The sequence below is a fragment of the Stomoxys calcitrans genome, chromosome 5 (genome assembly GCF_963082655.1).
Source record: "Stomoxys calcitrans chromosome 5, idStoCalc2.1, whole genome shotgun sequence".
Lineage (NCBI taxonomy): Eukaryota > Metazoa > Arthropoda > Insecta > Diptera > Muscidae > Stomoxys > Stomoxys calcitrans.
The window spans coordinates 160,700,223-160,715,717 of NC_081556.1; the positions used below are offsets into that span (position 1 = coordinate 160,700,223).

The 15,495-nt window shown below is 34.3% G+C and overlaps 1 protein-coding gene across 8 annotated transcripts in view; it reads right to left on the reverse strand.

The window, feature by feature from the left end:
- Positions 1-5,582: 5,582 nt before the first annotated feature.
- Positions 5,583-15,495, reverse strand: part of LOC106090148 (dual specificity protein kinase splA) — an 82,453-nt gene continuing 72,540 nt past the window's right edge. For all 8 annotated transcript variants that reach the window (XM_059370258.1, XM_059370254.1, XM_059370257.1 and 5 more), the window contains 4 exons: positions 15,237-15,429; positions 15,025-15,160; positions 12,628-12,789; positions 5,583-12,555 (listed from right to left, as the gene is read on the reverse strand). In XM_059370258.1, coding sequence (XP_059226241.1) covers positions 12,438-12,555; positions 12,628-12,789; positions 15,025-15,160; positions 15,237-15,429 — 609 coding nt within the window. In that variant the 3' untranslated portion in view covers positions 5,583-12,437. The remainder of the gene's footprint in view (positions 12,556-12,627; positions 12,790-15,024; positions 15,161-15,236; positions 15,430-15,495) is intronic.

A 15,495-nucleotide genomic window follows, 5' to 3' on the forward strand; every position in this document is an offset into this window, starting at 1 on the left:
GTCATTTTAAATACTCGTACACGAGTAGTAACTTGACTTTATGCATAAATTCGTTTTTCTCGTTTTGCACATGAATTAAAAATCACTGTTTCTCATAAATCTCTCGACGCGACATAAGGTTTATATTTTTCTTTTGTTTTTGGTTTAGTCTTTTTTATTTGGTGTAATAAACATTTTTACATACATCGGAATTTATTATTCTTGGAATTCATCGAATTCAGTTTCAAAACTGAGTGTTCATGGATCTCTTAGTTTGTTAACGTTATACAATATCTATAAATGTAATGAAAAATGTTATAAAAATGCTATACTAATATGTATGTTGTTTTTTTCTTACTCGATTATCTTGTATAAATAAATTTAACTGTAAATGAACTTATGCAGTCAGGTCGCCTGTGGCTGACCTTCTGTGAGTTACATATGTATATATCGCTTATTTGTTGAAATTCTTTTTTGAAGTTGTATTTCGCTATTATAAGTTGATTGGTATTTATGTTAAGGAAATGTCATGGGAAGGCATATTTATGCGTTGCACAGTGGGATGGGGAAAAAAATGAGTGGAAATAAGTCCAGCATTTGTGAGCGGATAAAGATATCTTCACGAATCACTTAGGCCCAAAAAATTTTGTTCGGGCTGCCAAAAACGCATTTATGGTGTGATTTTAAAAATCTCTTATTTGCTGGCAAGTGCGGGAAAGTGATTTTGTGTGCAAGATATCTTTTATAATATCCCAGAAATTCGGCAATATATTTTTTTTTGAAATTTTCGCAGATGCTGGTCATTTAATTTTGTTTCTTGTGAAGGCATTTCTAAACCAACTTTCAATTTTTCAATTGATTTTGATAGCTGACAAAATTATGCTATGGATTGATTCTTCAGTCAAAAGTTATGTGAGTAACAAATCAAAAAAGTGGAAAAAGGCAATTTTTAGAATTTTTTGCTCAAAAAAGATAATTTCATTGTTCAGCTTAGGTGTAATAAGAGGACGTAACGTAGATGCGTTTTATAATTTGTGTTGACTCTAGTAGGAGCTATGTGGAGTACAATATTGGAATTGTTTACGAAAAATCCGTAAAAACCCTGCGAGTTCTCAAAACGCAAAGTGGAAACTTGATAACATATTTTTGTTACCCAAAGAGGTATATAAATGCATGCAAAAAATGTTTGTGCCATCCAAAAATTGAGGTCTCTACGGTTATTTTACTGAAAAATGCCAACTTTGCAAACATCTTTCGCCAGTATGAGCATTTTTGAGAGTTTTCGTCAATAAATGTGGCCAAAATTTATACTTTTATTTTTGGGGAGATATTCCTCTACAAAATATTGAAAAACTAAAACGATAACTTTATTAGTTTTTGTATAATGACGAACATTGATTCGAATTTTGGTTTTCAAAAATATGTACATTTTGGTCTCATTTTGTATTACACCTTAATAGTCCGCCAACATTTAATATTATGATGAGCCTGACCTTTCTAAAATCGGGGTTTTTTGCAATACATTCTCTACAAATCACGCAATCGGACGGCTTTAAAAAAGTGAAAATCTTTCTGCCATTTTTGAATGAATTGATATATGCTTATGAAGTTTGAAATGTATAGAGAAGGTGTTGTTGGACTATATGCAACATTTTACGGCCCTAGAGAATCTAGGTGTATTCGTGGGCCCTCCGATTGGGCTATTGTAATACAATGCAGCAAATTGTAATTTTTTAGTCTATTTAAATCATTATTCATATTGAAAATCGAACAAATTGTGGGGCCGAGGTGACCAAATTTGAAGGGCCATGATGGGCCCCGGGTCTTGTAAGGTCCTGGAATGTTGCAGTCTGAATTGCACATTAGTTAGAAGATTCGTGAAGATATCTGTAACCGTTCACAAATGGCAGACTTATTTCCACAATTTTTTTTTTGCAAAGGCAAATCTTATGTTTGCATATGCACAATATTTACGTTTATTGGTAAGAAATACTGCATCTTCTCCTAACTACAACTATAATCGTAGCAACTACCAGTAGGCCTACTTCCTTCAGAATGTCAGTCAGTTGATCATCTGAGTTAACTGCCTTCTGTAATGGCTAGGCAATATCCACTAGTTTTGTTGCTAAACATTCGAACTCTGGGAAGGCGTCACTAGCGTTACTTAATCGAAACGAAAAACCCCGATGTACATATTTATGTTTTATGTTAGCATCTTTTGTATATACATACATATATTTTCATTATGTGAAATTTAAGGTGCGATTTTCTTTCTTTTTTTTCAAAATCTTTTGCATCAAATTTTTTGTACAAACATGGAATGTGCCCATGTGTTGTGTTAAGAGTAGTGTATGACCATTGTACCCAGACCAAGCTAATTCAGAAGAATCTAACATAAAACAGGTAAAAGCGTCCAAAGTTCGGCCGAGCCGAATCTTATATACCCTCCACCCTGGATCGCATTTGTTCAGTTCATTGAACGACTTTTCAAATATATGTATATGAGCTATATCAAGTTATTGACCTAAATGGACCGTACTTGTCATGGCTGTTACAAATCATAGAAAAATTTCGGGCAAAGGTTCAGAAAGTCAAATGGGGAGATCGTCCAATGACATCATTGAGCATTAGAGCAACATTGAAGGTTTTTAATATAATTGTGTATCACATGTATGTATAACATCGAAATAAATCCAAATATACTCAGAAAGAGTTTAAATTACCAACTTGGATAGGTAAAAATTTGAGTTAGAACTATGTTACAACAATAAGTTGATCTTGGCAATCTTTTCAATATGCTCAATCTATATTTAAAGAGAATGTTTTGTATGCATAAGCATGATGTTAAATTCATTTTTAAGTAACGAAAACAAGTTGAAACACTGAATAACATTTTATATATCAAGAATGAAATGTATTGTTAGAGTAAAAAAAACGTTATATCTGTCCCAAATTCTTGCAAGAAATTACCAAAAAAAACATGTACTTTTATCGTAAGCAAAATTCAACGTTTTTCAGAAAAGAAGTTTACTTGGCGAATATTTCTTTTATGTGAAACAATTTTTTTGCGTGTGGAGCTACATTAATATTGTTCGATTTGTCTGAATGTACATACGAGGGTTGCATTATATACATTTGGCCTAATAATGAAAATGCAAATATTTCTCATCAAAATTTTTTTTATTGTTTTCCAGCATGATTTATACACTTTTGCATGTGCTCAAAGCAATGGTCGAAGCATTTTTTGACTTCGATTAAGACACCTCCAAAACGTGGTTATTGAACGCTCCAACTGCATCTTTTGGCGACGAAAATCGTTCGTCTGTTCGGCAGACGACCCATTAATTCCAAATTTTGGCCGTTCAAAAAGGCGTTGGTTGGTTGAATCGATGTATGAGTGCTCGCAATGTCATGGTGAACAATGATTCGCAAACAAATTGTGGTGAACCATTCACAATTGACCGTCTTACACGCAAACAAATGAAACGTTTGGGACATTTTTTTTATTAAAACTGTGTAATGTTTCGTTTCAAACGTTAGTCATAAAAATAGCATTAGTGAACGTAACTAACTTTGTTTATTGTATAACCTTTAGTAGCTTCGCCGAACCTTTCGAAAGAACCTTTCTTTTGTTATAAAACAAAAAACTTTTTAATGGCATAAGTGTTTCGATAGACATAAACGATTATTCTTTTACCGGACCAATAATTATTTTCTTTTGTCTCTCCCACTAGAGAGAAAAGGTGAGTATTTGAGCCAATAGACCAGTGGAGGGCAAAAATACTCAGTTGCTGTGTATGGACACAAGAAAATAATATCAAGCTAGCCTATGGGCATGGAAATAATAGCAATTGTCTTTTCGTCACTATCATAGACACATCCTCACAACATTGTTTCCTTTTGTGACTGAGCAAAGAGTAATGAGTATTTGGAGCAGCTCGGTCGAGTGCGGTTGGTAAACTTGGAAAGTGACATCTTTTAAAGTTCCGCCATAGGTACAAAAATGCTGGTATGTCCAATGACGAAAATCATTAGTACAACGGCCAAATGGTAGCTGGGTACAAGAAAACACAACAGGAATTTATAAGGCAAATACATTAAGCATACAATAAGCAAAATTGAAGATAGTATCACCCCACTCCTTTATGAACGCTGCCGATGCATTTTTCTCTAATCCGTATAACCTCAATCTTGACTTTTATGGCTAGTCCAGACAGAGATTCCCAGAACTTTACCCAGAATCTGGTCAATATTTTGTCCAAGCAAAGAAGTGGCTTAAACATATGCCATTTAATTTCTCAGAGCTACATATAAAAGGTGGAGTTTACATTTACATTTTTTGAAATCGAATATTGACTTTATTTGTGTATCGGAAACATGGCTCTTTTCTGCTATCCCCGATGCACTTATAAATTTAATGGGTTACTCCGTTTACAGATATGACAGGGAAAGTCGTGGAGGTGAAGTTGCAATATTTGCAAAAAATACTTTAAATGCTATGCTAGTGTCAAAATCAAAAGCAGGTGAAGAAATTGATATATTTATTTAATTTAAATCAAGTCGAGTGCGAGGCACTGCTGTCATCATCACAGTCTTGGATTGACGGAACCCTAGTATTGTCATCTGGAAGATCATGTTGCAGACTAGCTAGGATCAAAGCTGGAGGACAGAGTGGGCCTGGGGGTTTACATTGAGAACCCAGGGACTGAAATCTGTTTTAGACTGCCTGACCATAAACGGTCCTGCAGGCGAAGATCCGGACGATCACGTAATGCGTGAAGTGGTGTGGTGTAAACGCGAGGACGTCGAGTGTGAACATCTTTACCGACAGTAAAATTGCCATAAAGGCAATAACAACCAGGACGGTAAGGTCACGAACAGTCTTGCCGTGCAAGAAGGAGATTAACGCCTTCTCTGAGGATGGCAAAATCCGCATCATTTGGGTGCCGGCCTATAACGGAGTACAGGGAAATTAAAGGGCAGACGATTTGGCGGTGAAGGCCAGAGGCTGTCAATAAACTTGGTTAACCCGAAGTCTTTCGGGTCGACACAGTCTGAGTTAAGGGAGTGGGCGACGAATGCGCATGCAACATTGTGGAACAGCGAAACGGTGGGTAGGACGACGAAAATCCTATGGGGGGATCCAGATCGTGAAAAGACGAGGCTATTACTGAAAGGAAGTAAGAAGGAGGTCAGCATAGCTATTGGTATCATAACGGGACACATAGGACTACGAGCTCACTTATGTATGGGCATGCGGGGAAGATGATGAGACTTTGGAGCATTTCCTTTGTCATTGCCCGCCCGACTTTCGCGTCTAATACATACCGACTCTTAGGTGGAGACACAATACCAGACATGAACCAACTTAGGGGAGTAGTATTAAAAACAATTAAGGATATTGTATGTAGCACGGAATTCCTTACTTAAAAATTTTCTTTTTAGAGGTTACTTTATAGATGATGTTTCTAATTTTTTTTTTTTTTTTTTTTTTTTTGGACTTTAATTGAAATGGCAGAGTACGACTCTATATGCCAGGTTGTACTTCCGAAGTTGGTGTCCCCTCCAACTGTATATAAAAACACGTGTAATAAAATTACAGATTTAAAAACAATGTACAGTTATAACTGTACTGAGTATAACGATGACTATGCACCGAATCCCGAAGCGTCCACTTCAGACGAATTCTAAATGCAAAGTGGAGGTTACTTTATATTGGGTTGCCCAAAACGTAATTTTTCATATAGTCGGCGTTGACAAATTTTTTCACAGCTTGTGACTCTGTAATTGCATTCTTTCTTCTGTCAGTTATCAGCTGTTACTTTTAGCTTGCTTTAGAAAAAAAGTGTGAAAAAAGTATATTTGATTAAAGTTCATTCTAAGTTTTATGAAAAATGAATTTACTTTCTTTTAAAAAATCCGCAATTACTTTTTGGGCAACCCAAATCCCTGCTGATTCGGCCTAGCCATGTCCGTCTGTCCGCATAACCTTTCTTTGCTGATAGTCTGTCTGTCGTTTTTTTGTAAGTAAGGTGGAGCTTGCATTTGTTATCCAATCATCATATGTCACTTTTTTAGCCTAAAGACAGGCGATATTAATTTTGATCAAAATCGTTTCAGATTTAGATAGATATAGCTCCCATACATATAATTCACCCGATTTGCACTTATTGCAACGGATTTGCCTGAAATTCGGTATGAAATGTTGTAATACTCATCTGAAATTTTTTTTTTGAAAAACGTTGGACTGTGTTTACTATAAAAGAACATGTTTTTTGCGATAAATTATTGCAAGAGTTTGTGACAAAAATATTTTTTTACAAAAATTTTGTTTACCCTGACAGTACCTTTCATTTTCATGATATAAAGAACATGCTATTCGGGATTTCAACAAGTTTTTCTAATTTTAATTTAATGCCATGCTTATGTATATGTTAATTCCCCTTAGTTTCGAAATAAATTGTGCTCATTGATAAATTATATAAAGATAAAGAATTTTAAATTCGCGCATAGACTGGTTGGTGGCGCTTGTGAATATAGATAAATGAAAATTATTTGAGAACATGCCGCAAGCAGAATTCTGCTCTCAATTGCGTGCCATTTCCGTTTCATGTTTCGGCAGTCTTGGCTTCCAATCTTCTTTCTTTTCTTTTTTGCTGTAAATTTGACATTTTTAATTTTTATTATATTGAGTATTGTTGAATTTTTTTTGATTATAATTTCGCGGATAGTTCGGCTTGAGGTCATGTACAATTATTCAAAACAGATGTCGGTGTTTTTTATTAATGGTTTTATTTTAAAATATTTATTTTAAAAAATATATAAAATCTGTTTTTACTAATTGTACATGACCTCAAGCCGAACTATCCACGAAATTATTTTTAATGTTTTTCGGCAGCGCTGGTTGCTGTGAAGAAAAGAAATAAGTACCGCGCACCTATAAGCTTGACATTTGCTGTCAAATTTTGAGAGCATAATCCGCTTTATTATGCTCAAAGAGCATTGAAATAACAGAGGAATTTAATTTTTCACAAAATTTGCCAGCATACTCATTAATACATGCAGCCAAGCGCTAGAGCGACATGACATTTTTAACAGCGACAGGTAGGTCTCAATCATCTCAGGCAAATCAAAAACAAAACAGGATGCTGTCAAGCGTAATTTGTTGCCATGGCCTATTTCGTTCGTGAGTGAGCTCAGCAAACGGTTGCATGGAAGTGAGAAATATGGAGTACATATTTCTAAAACTATGTATCTTTTTATATTATATTTTATCATTTTATACATTTAAGAGAATTTCTAAAATGTTTTTATTTTCATTCGATAAAGACAATTAAATTTTTTTTGGGAAAAAATTGACTAGTCAAAAATCAATAATTTTACACAATTTTAAAAAGTCAACAAAAGTGGCTTTGCAAGTTTTCGTAAGAGAAATTCTGTAAACCCTTGCAGTGTTCAGTAGCATTTTCTGCTGTCTTTGTAATAAAATTTTGGAATATTTCACGTTCGGGACAGGTCAATTGACCGCCTAGATCGTGCGATTTAACGCCTATAGACTATTTTTTTGTGGGGCTATGTTCATGTCTATAAAGACAAGACGGCTTCAATAAACACATTGGAAGACAACATTGAAGCATTTATTCGTGAGATACCGGCCGTTATAACTGATCCAATTAGATAATGTGATGTGCAATTGGATCAGATTGTATCTGGCCAAATTTGAGATAAAATTGTATCAAATTAGATCTAGGCCATTTTGCGGATTGAATTTTATATGACGCCAGATATTATACCAACTTTTTTTTACTCGGGATTCTTTATTTGAACGAAATTGGGAAATAAATGATCCTTATGTGGGTTTAAGACCGTACATATATAGCAATTACATGTATCCCCTGTATCATCTTAGGAAAGGATGTGTACACGCAAAAAAATAAAACGTTTGGAATATCTTTGCGGCAATCCACTCTGTTTTATTTACTATTTTAATACTAACTGCAACATTTTTCTTCTCTGCTGAATGTTAGTCGTGAATTTGCTACATTTTGATGTAAAATTCGTCGTTTACAGCAAAAGACACTTAGTTACATGAAAAGATAATTCTTTTGGTGTGCATCTTGTGTCTCTTCCACTTGGCAGAGAGTGTAGTGAAGAGAGCGTAAAAAAAAAATTTTTTGTTGTTTTCATTTGGGAAAGCTCAGACATGCAGCACTAAGTATTGGGAGGTTCCCGATCGGGTACGAATGTAAACTTTGAAATGATAAATTTTTCAAATTTTACTTTAAGTGAAAAAAATGCTCGCATTTACAATACTACAAACCAAATACATGACACCAAACGGGCCCAGGCTGGAGGCAACAGAATTTCTACAGTGTATACATTGTTTGACAATATTTTGCGCCATGAAGAAACGCTCATCCCTTAAATTCTTCACATATTCATGCAATTTTATCATAAAGGTGCCTCCTTTTTATAGCCCAGGCGTTTAGCGTCACCTCTGCTCTACGGTGACCTTCAGCGGCTTAACATAGCTTACAGTATGGCTCTTTTATGCAAAAATGCAAAACTTCTTTTAAGCCAAAGTGCTTTGTATACAGCCACGGAGGCCACCGTAGCGCAGAGGTTAGCATGTCCGCCTATGACGCTAAACGCCAGGGTTCGAATCCTGGCGAAAACATCAAAAAAAATTTTCAGCGGTGGTTTTCCCTCCTAATGCTGGCCACATTTGTGAGGTACTATGCCATGTAAGACTTCTCTCCAAAGAGGTGTCGCACTGCGGCACGCCGTTCGGACTCGGCTATAAAAAGGAGGCTCCTTGTCATTGAGCTTTAACTTGAATCGGACTGCACTCTCCTTAGTGGAATGTTCATGGGCAAAATTTGCAATTTTGCTTTGTATACAGCAAAAGAGAGTTTGTTACACGAAAAGATGATTCTTTTGAATACATGACATCTTGGTTCTCTTTCATTTGGTAGAGAGTGTAGCTGAAAAAGAGACTAATTTTTAGTTTTTTTTTATTGGGAGTGCCATTTTGGATTTTTTCCATTGGGTGAAGCTCAGTTTGAGGTGTTCGCGATCGTGTGAGGAATATAACAATTTTTCAAATTTTACTTTAAATCAAATGCTCGAATATGCAAAAATACTCACACCAAATGGCCCCAGGTTGGAACAAACATAAATTTCAACATCTCAATATCAAACAATATCAATCCTTTGTATTTTAAAAGATGTTAACTTATCGAAAAGTTCGTTTATGGCTAACGAATAATTTTCCCCTATCCAATCGTGATGAAGTAAGAAAATTTGAATTAGCAGAAGTCGAAGTCGAATATCTATCTTACCTAACTTACTATTATGCTTTTCATAGAAAACATTAACTTTATGACATATTCGCCAGCGTTGACTGTTTAAGTGCCTTTTATGGTCCTAAACCCTTAAATTGGGAATCGGTATATATGGCAGCTATATCTTAAAAGAGACCGTTGTGGATCATATTGAGCAGAGATTTCGAGGTGCCCAACTTACCTCATTGTGTAAAGTTTCAGCGAAATCTGGTAATAAATGCGTTTTTATAGGGAGATCAGACAGCTATATCTAAAACTCGTTCGATCTTGACCAAATTTGGTACGTATATAAGGGTTTTTAACCCAACTCACTGTAGTAGATTTCAGCGAAACCGGGAGATAAATGCGCATTTTATGGGCCCTAGACAACAAATCGGGAGATTGGTATAGCTATATCCAAATATTGTTCGATTGTGACCATACTCGCCAGCGTTGACTGTTTCATGCTATGAGAATAGCAGATGCTTTCGAAAAATATTTGTTTAGTTTGCTGTGGGAATCATAAAATCTGTAACGGCTGCACACTTCGACGTTTCCATTGAAATTAGACGTAGATGCGTTTACCTTAGAAAATATGTCAACTATGAAGGGAAATATGTAAGAATGTCCGCGGTTTTTTTTTTGCTAACAATACCTTGCTCCTTCGTGTGCAATTTTCACCAGGTACAATAGCATGAAAAGCATGTCAAGTACTAACGGTTGCTGCATAAATAATGTAGTTTGCAATTATGTTTTGTTTTTTTTTTTGGTTTAATTTAATAAAAAATCCTAAAATAATTCTAACAATAATTAACCTTAAAAAATTAGGGCTAACGTACAAATAATAACAATAATAATTGTCGTAATACATACTTTACTTGTAAGTATACATACGCACATATGCGCGTACGCACGTACCATATAAATGCTTAAATATAATTGCGTAAATGTGGGATTTCTGGGAGGAGTTTCGGAAGATATATGAATAGCCAATTGTAAAATAATTTCAATGTATCAAATTTGGAATTGGATTGAGAAACAACTCATTTGCAACTGGCAACACTTAATAACACCTAATAATGGTTGCGTTAAAAAAGTCTAACAACAATTATATTGTGGAATTCAAATGTATTTTTTTGTTTTTTTTTGTGTTGTGTATGCGTTTTCTAATATTGCTTATAGTTTAGGGAAATATCGAGAGTACAATACTTGCTAGGAGTTAAGTATTTAAGAAATATGTGTTTTTCTTGACGATTCCATCAATGTCTTTTTCATATGTTTTTGTATTTAGCATTTCGCTTCTTGTGTTTTTTTTTGTATAGATACAAATAGATTTTTCGCTTATAATGGGACAATTGTGTGTTTTTTTTTATTAAAAACTTGCATATACAACAATCAGATTTGAGAATAACATTTATGGGAAGGAGGGGGAAATTTGTTGTAATATTCATTGAATCAATTTTCATTGGAAACACCTATGGGTACAAGTAGTAAAATAATGCGATAAATGGTATTCTCTCTGTTTATTCATTGACAATTTGCAAGTGTTGCAGTGTTTGTATCCATGTGTGTGTGTATTTCCTAGTGCCTAGTGCCTATTATGTATGTTCGAGTATGTAGATGTGGACCCATTTTAAGGATGATTTCCCGACTTAATTAAACGTTAGTAACCATTTTTATACACTGGTAAATTAAGTGTTAAGGCCGGATGTACTAGGACAAATCGTCATTTGGAGTAAAATGTTGTTAATTTTTTTGCTAACCTTTTTACGATTTTCAAAATGGCAGATGGTAAAAAATCTGATTTTAATCAGCGAGAGTATTTGCCTTAGAATATAACATATAAAGTTCTATAAAAAATAATAACACAAATTATGTTTATACAAAAACAAAAACTATTCGAAGTCACAAGGGGTCTCAATTGAAGCTTCGTTTGATACCAAGCATGAGATCATAATGGAAAACGATTTTCTTACACTTACACTTTACAGGAAGGCCATAAGGACATTTAATAAAGTTTAGTGGTTTTCCTCAAAACCTAAACCATTGGCCAAATTCCCAGTCAGCTCGTTTGATACAATTCAGCTATTTTACTCCTTAAACAACAACTCTAACGAGAGATTGCCCTCTAGCATGGTTACTGACATGTAAAGGCTCTATTACACGGCATGCAGTTGTCTTATGACATGTCAAATTTAGCACATGTTGAGATGTACGTATCGTGTGATACAAACGAAACTAACATATGAAAATCACTTTTCAAAATAAATAGTACATGTAAATTTTTTCGATTAGAGCGTGCTCTAAAGAAAATCGCTTTTTTTGTTATCAGTCGAATAAAAGTAACCCTACATTAAATTGTTTTCACAAATTTATATGAAAATCACTTTTCAAAATAAATAGTACATGTAAATTTTTTCGATAAGAGCGTGCTCTAAAGAAAATCGCTTTTTTTGTTATCAGTCGAATAACAGTAACCCTACATTAAATTGTTTTCACAAATTTATATGAAAATCACTTTTCAAAATAGCACATGTAAATTTTTTCGATTAGAGCGTGCTCTAAAGAAATCAGCTGTTTTAGTTATCAGTCGAATAAAAGTAACCCTAAATTAAATTGTTTTCATAAAATTTATGATTTAAACAGCTTTCTCACAACTTTAACAATTTTTAAGCCTAAAAAAATCAGCTTTTGCTCCAATTTTTAGGTTATGTCATACGAAAATATCATACAGGTGTGATAGCAAACATGATGAGTCGTATGTAAATTGACAGTTTTGACAAACATTTTCAATTACATGTGAATACAAAAAGTGACATGTCATAAGACATCTACATGCCGTGTAATAGCGCCTTAAGTTCGAAACTAAAAATGCTTTGTGAATATACTTATGGCTGAAGCGTACATACAACTCTTAATAAATGATGTGAGACCCCTTGCATTGAATATGTAATTTCAATACTGCCTAAAGTGTATTAATTTTTTTTCAAAATATGTATGCATTGTGGTATTGTTACGTGTGTAATGTATACCTACTTACACATTTATCTATTTCTACCGATTTTTTTTTATAAATTTAAACGATGTTTTGTCATTAATGCATATTCTTCTGCTGGCTTGGTGTTTCTATGTGTTTTACAAAACATGCAAATTTTCACAGCTTTTCGATTTGGAATCTCTTGCCCATACTCGTCCCAAAAGACCTTTTACTTTTAGACTGGTGGAGGTGCGGGATCCGCGATACTTCCTTGGGCTAAAACGACATAAATTTGGGGAGTTTCTCGTTAAATGTTTTCATCGAAAGAACGTTCAATTTTCATTTTACCTGCTGTGTGCACTTCCAGGTGGAGTATTTGCTTCGGATATGATGTTAGCCATGGGTCCCAGGGGTGTATTTGCATTAACATTGCCGGTTAAACAAGCTCCACTTAAAGGAGAGCATGCGCGTCGTTTTGATTTTCTGATAGAACGTTTCCGGAACATGTCTCTGTGAATGAAGAAAATCAAAATAAGTATATATAAAACAAGTAGAAACAAGTAGAAACATGTATCAACATGATAAACCTGCTAAGAGTTTACACAAATGAATTATGTTCATATTTATGGATTATTTTGGAAATTGGCTTCTAAGCCTTCGAGCCTTATTTATGAGGCAATATCTATTATGAACTTTGGCGAAATTGGGTTAAAAGTTTTGGTGCCATCATCTACAATGACCAACAACAAGTATCTGTCCACAATTTCAAGCGGATATCTTTCTTCAAGATCAAGAACATACATATAAACTTTGAAGAGCCACATAAAAATATATTATAAGACTTTAGAAACGGAATAAAGAGATTAGTATGCTCCCATCTTAGGGTCAAGGGTAGAGCTGGCAAACATTCGATAGTTTCGATATTATTCTTCTTCTTAACTATCGATAGTAACGATAAATTTGAAAAATATATTGTTAAACCTGCATATTTTCAAAGAAAACACTTAAAAACGTGAAAATTCTTTCGTTTTGAATGTGAATCCCCACTACAACAGCCAATAAGCTAGATTCGTCTTCGATCAAGAAATATTCAAAGCACTAACACTTGCTGAGTTTTATTTTAGTACTATATAGTGCAAATCACGATTAATCGGTTCTTATGATCTGTTATCGCATGATACCGATAATTTACCAGTGCAACTTTGCACTGATATTTCATCCATAACATTGAGTTGCACTGGATTGGACTAAAATAAAACATATTAACTATCACCAAAAGTTGGAAATTCCCACATCTGAGACCTTGACCCATTCGCTTAGGAAAGCGAATGCATTTCTTATGTCAGCGAAAATTTCGTTTGAGCTACGTACCGGCTTTAAAGTGGAAATTTTGACGGATGCCACATAACTATTAAATATGTTTAAGATAAACTCATACATTTTTGGTAATTTGGTTTTATTTTGAAAGTTTTCTAATGAAAAAAACTAACGTTTAGCTTATGAGTTATGGAATTATTGGTTAATCCAATAATATCTATCAAAAACGGGTACATTTCAACAAAAACTTAAATTTTTACTGATAGTGTTACAAACTTTCGATACTGACGCAAAAATTAAACAAACACACTTTCGATTGTTGCATAGTTTGCCAGCTCTAATCGAGGTTATAAAAAGAGCATAAGGGTCGTTTTCACTTACTTCTCTAACTGAATTTCCATAATTCGTAAAAATTCTAATGGTGAATATATTGCTAGTAAAGGCCGGTACGCAGCTCTTACGAAATTTTCGTTTCCATAAAAAATGCACGGCTAATTTCAGTATATATATACTAGTAAAAATCGTGCAAACTAATGAATCTAATTAAATGTTTAACGCCATCTTATAGTCAACACAACTATCTTTCAGTGGAGACATAAATGCCGTGGCTGCAACCGCAAATTTTGTAGAGCTGCGTACCGATCTTAAAGCCAAGTTGGAGTCCAATGTTCGGCCCAAATATACCCATCGTAATAAAGTGCAAGTTTATAATTCCGAGTTTCAACCCATTTTAGAGTGACTGTATGTTACCAATTTATATTGAAACAAACTATTTTTACGGATTGCACTGACTCTACATAATAATATGGTATGGTTAGGCTTTAATTTTTCGTAAAAAAAGCGAAGACAAAAATTTTTTCGTACAAAATTTAAAATATTATACTTATTACAACCATTATATTTTGATGGCAAATGAGATATATATCATAATATTAATTTCTGAACGAAGCTGACAAAAATAAGTTTCTTTATCAAACTGAAAATAATTGTTTCCATACATTGGGCCCTCAGATTAAAGCATCCCCTATCAATTGTTGTTTGCGCTGCCAAATATTCATTTGTGTTCTGAGTTCCAAACTCCTTTATTTGTTGCTTCTTAAGCCCCATAAATATTGTCAAATCTGTTAAAATATTGCCAAATTAGTTAAAGAAATTGAATGTCTTTGCAAAGAACAACAAGGGGACAGCCTCGAGAAAAATTGCAGAAACAAATGTTAGTCGAATATCCTTGGTATTTCACACACAAAATCATATTTTTTTATGCATTTTTGGCAGCCCGAACAACATTTTTTTGGGCTGAGTTGACCAACTTTGAATGTTCAGCAATGCCCAAGCGTAGCCAGGCCACCGACGTACCTGTTGTTGAAGCCAGTTTTTCCATTCAACTTAATTTTTATTTAATCAAATAAATGTTGCCCTTGGACTCACCTTGATTTTTCCGGATTCTCCAATTTCAAACGAATTTGTGACAATAAACCGACCAGCAATTCGTCTACGTTGTGATTAATTCCCACCGAGGTCTCGATAAATTTGCAATCATAGGCGGTTGCCATTGCTTTTCCCTCTGTTGGCAAATAGGAGGAATACAAAAGAGGTTTAATTATAAGCTTTCAGATGTTTACAACATCTTTTCAGTTTACCATCAGCACTTATTGAACGACTTCTAGCCAAGTCCGCCTTATTTGCCACTAATATCACTGCTTTTTGGGCAATATTTTGGTTGGTCCATAGAACTTGTAATATATGTTCGGCTACGCTGAAACTTTCTCGATCCGATGCTGAGTATATAACACAATAACCGTGAGGATCATAGCAGGTCAAGCAATCATCCGGCTGTAAGTGGTCGAGAAAAATCAATTAGCATTTTGCAAAATTTCAACTTGTATTTTTAACAAAATA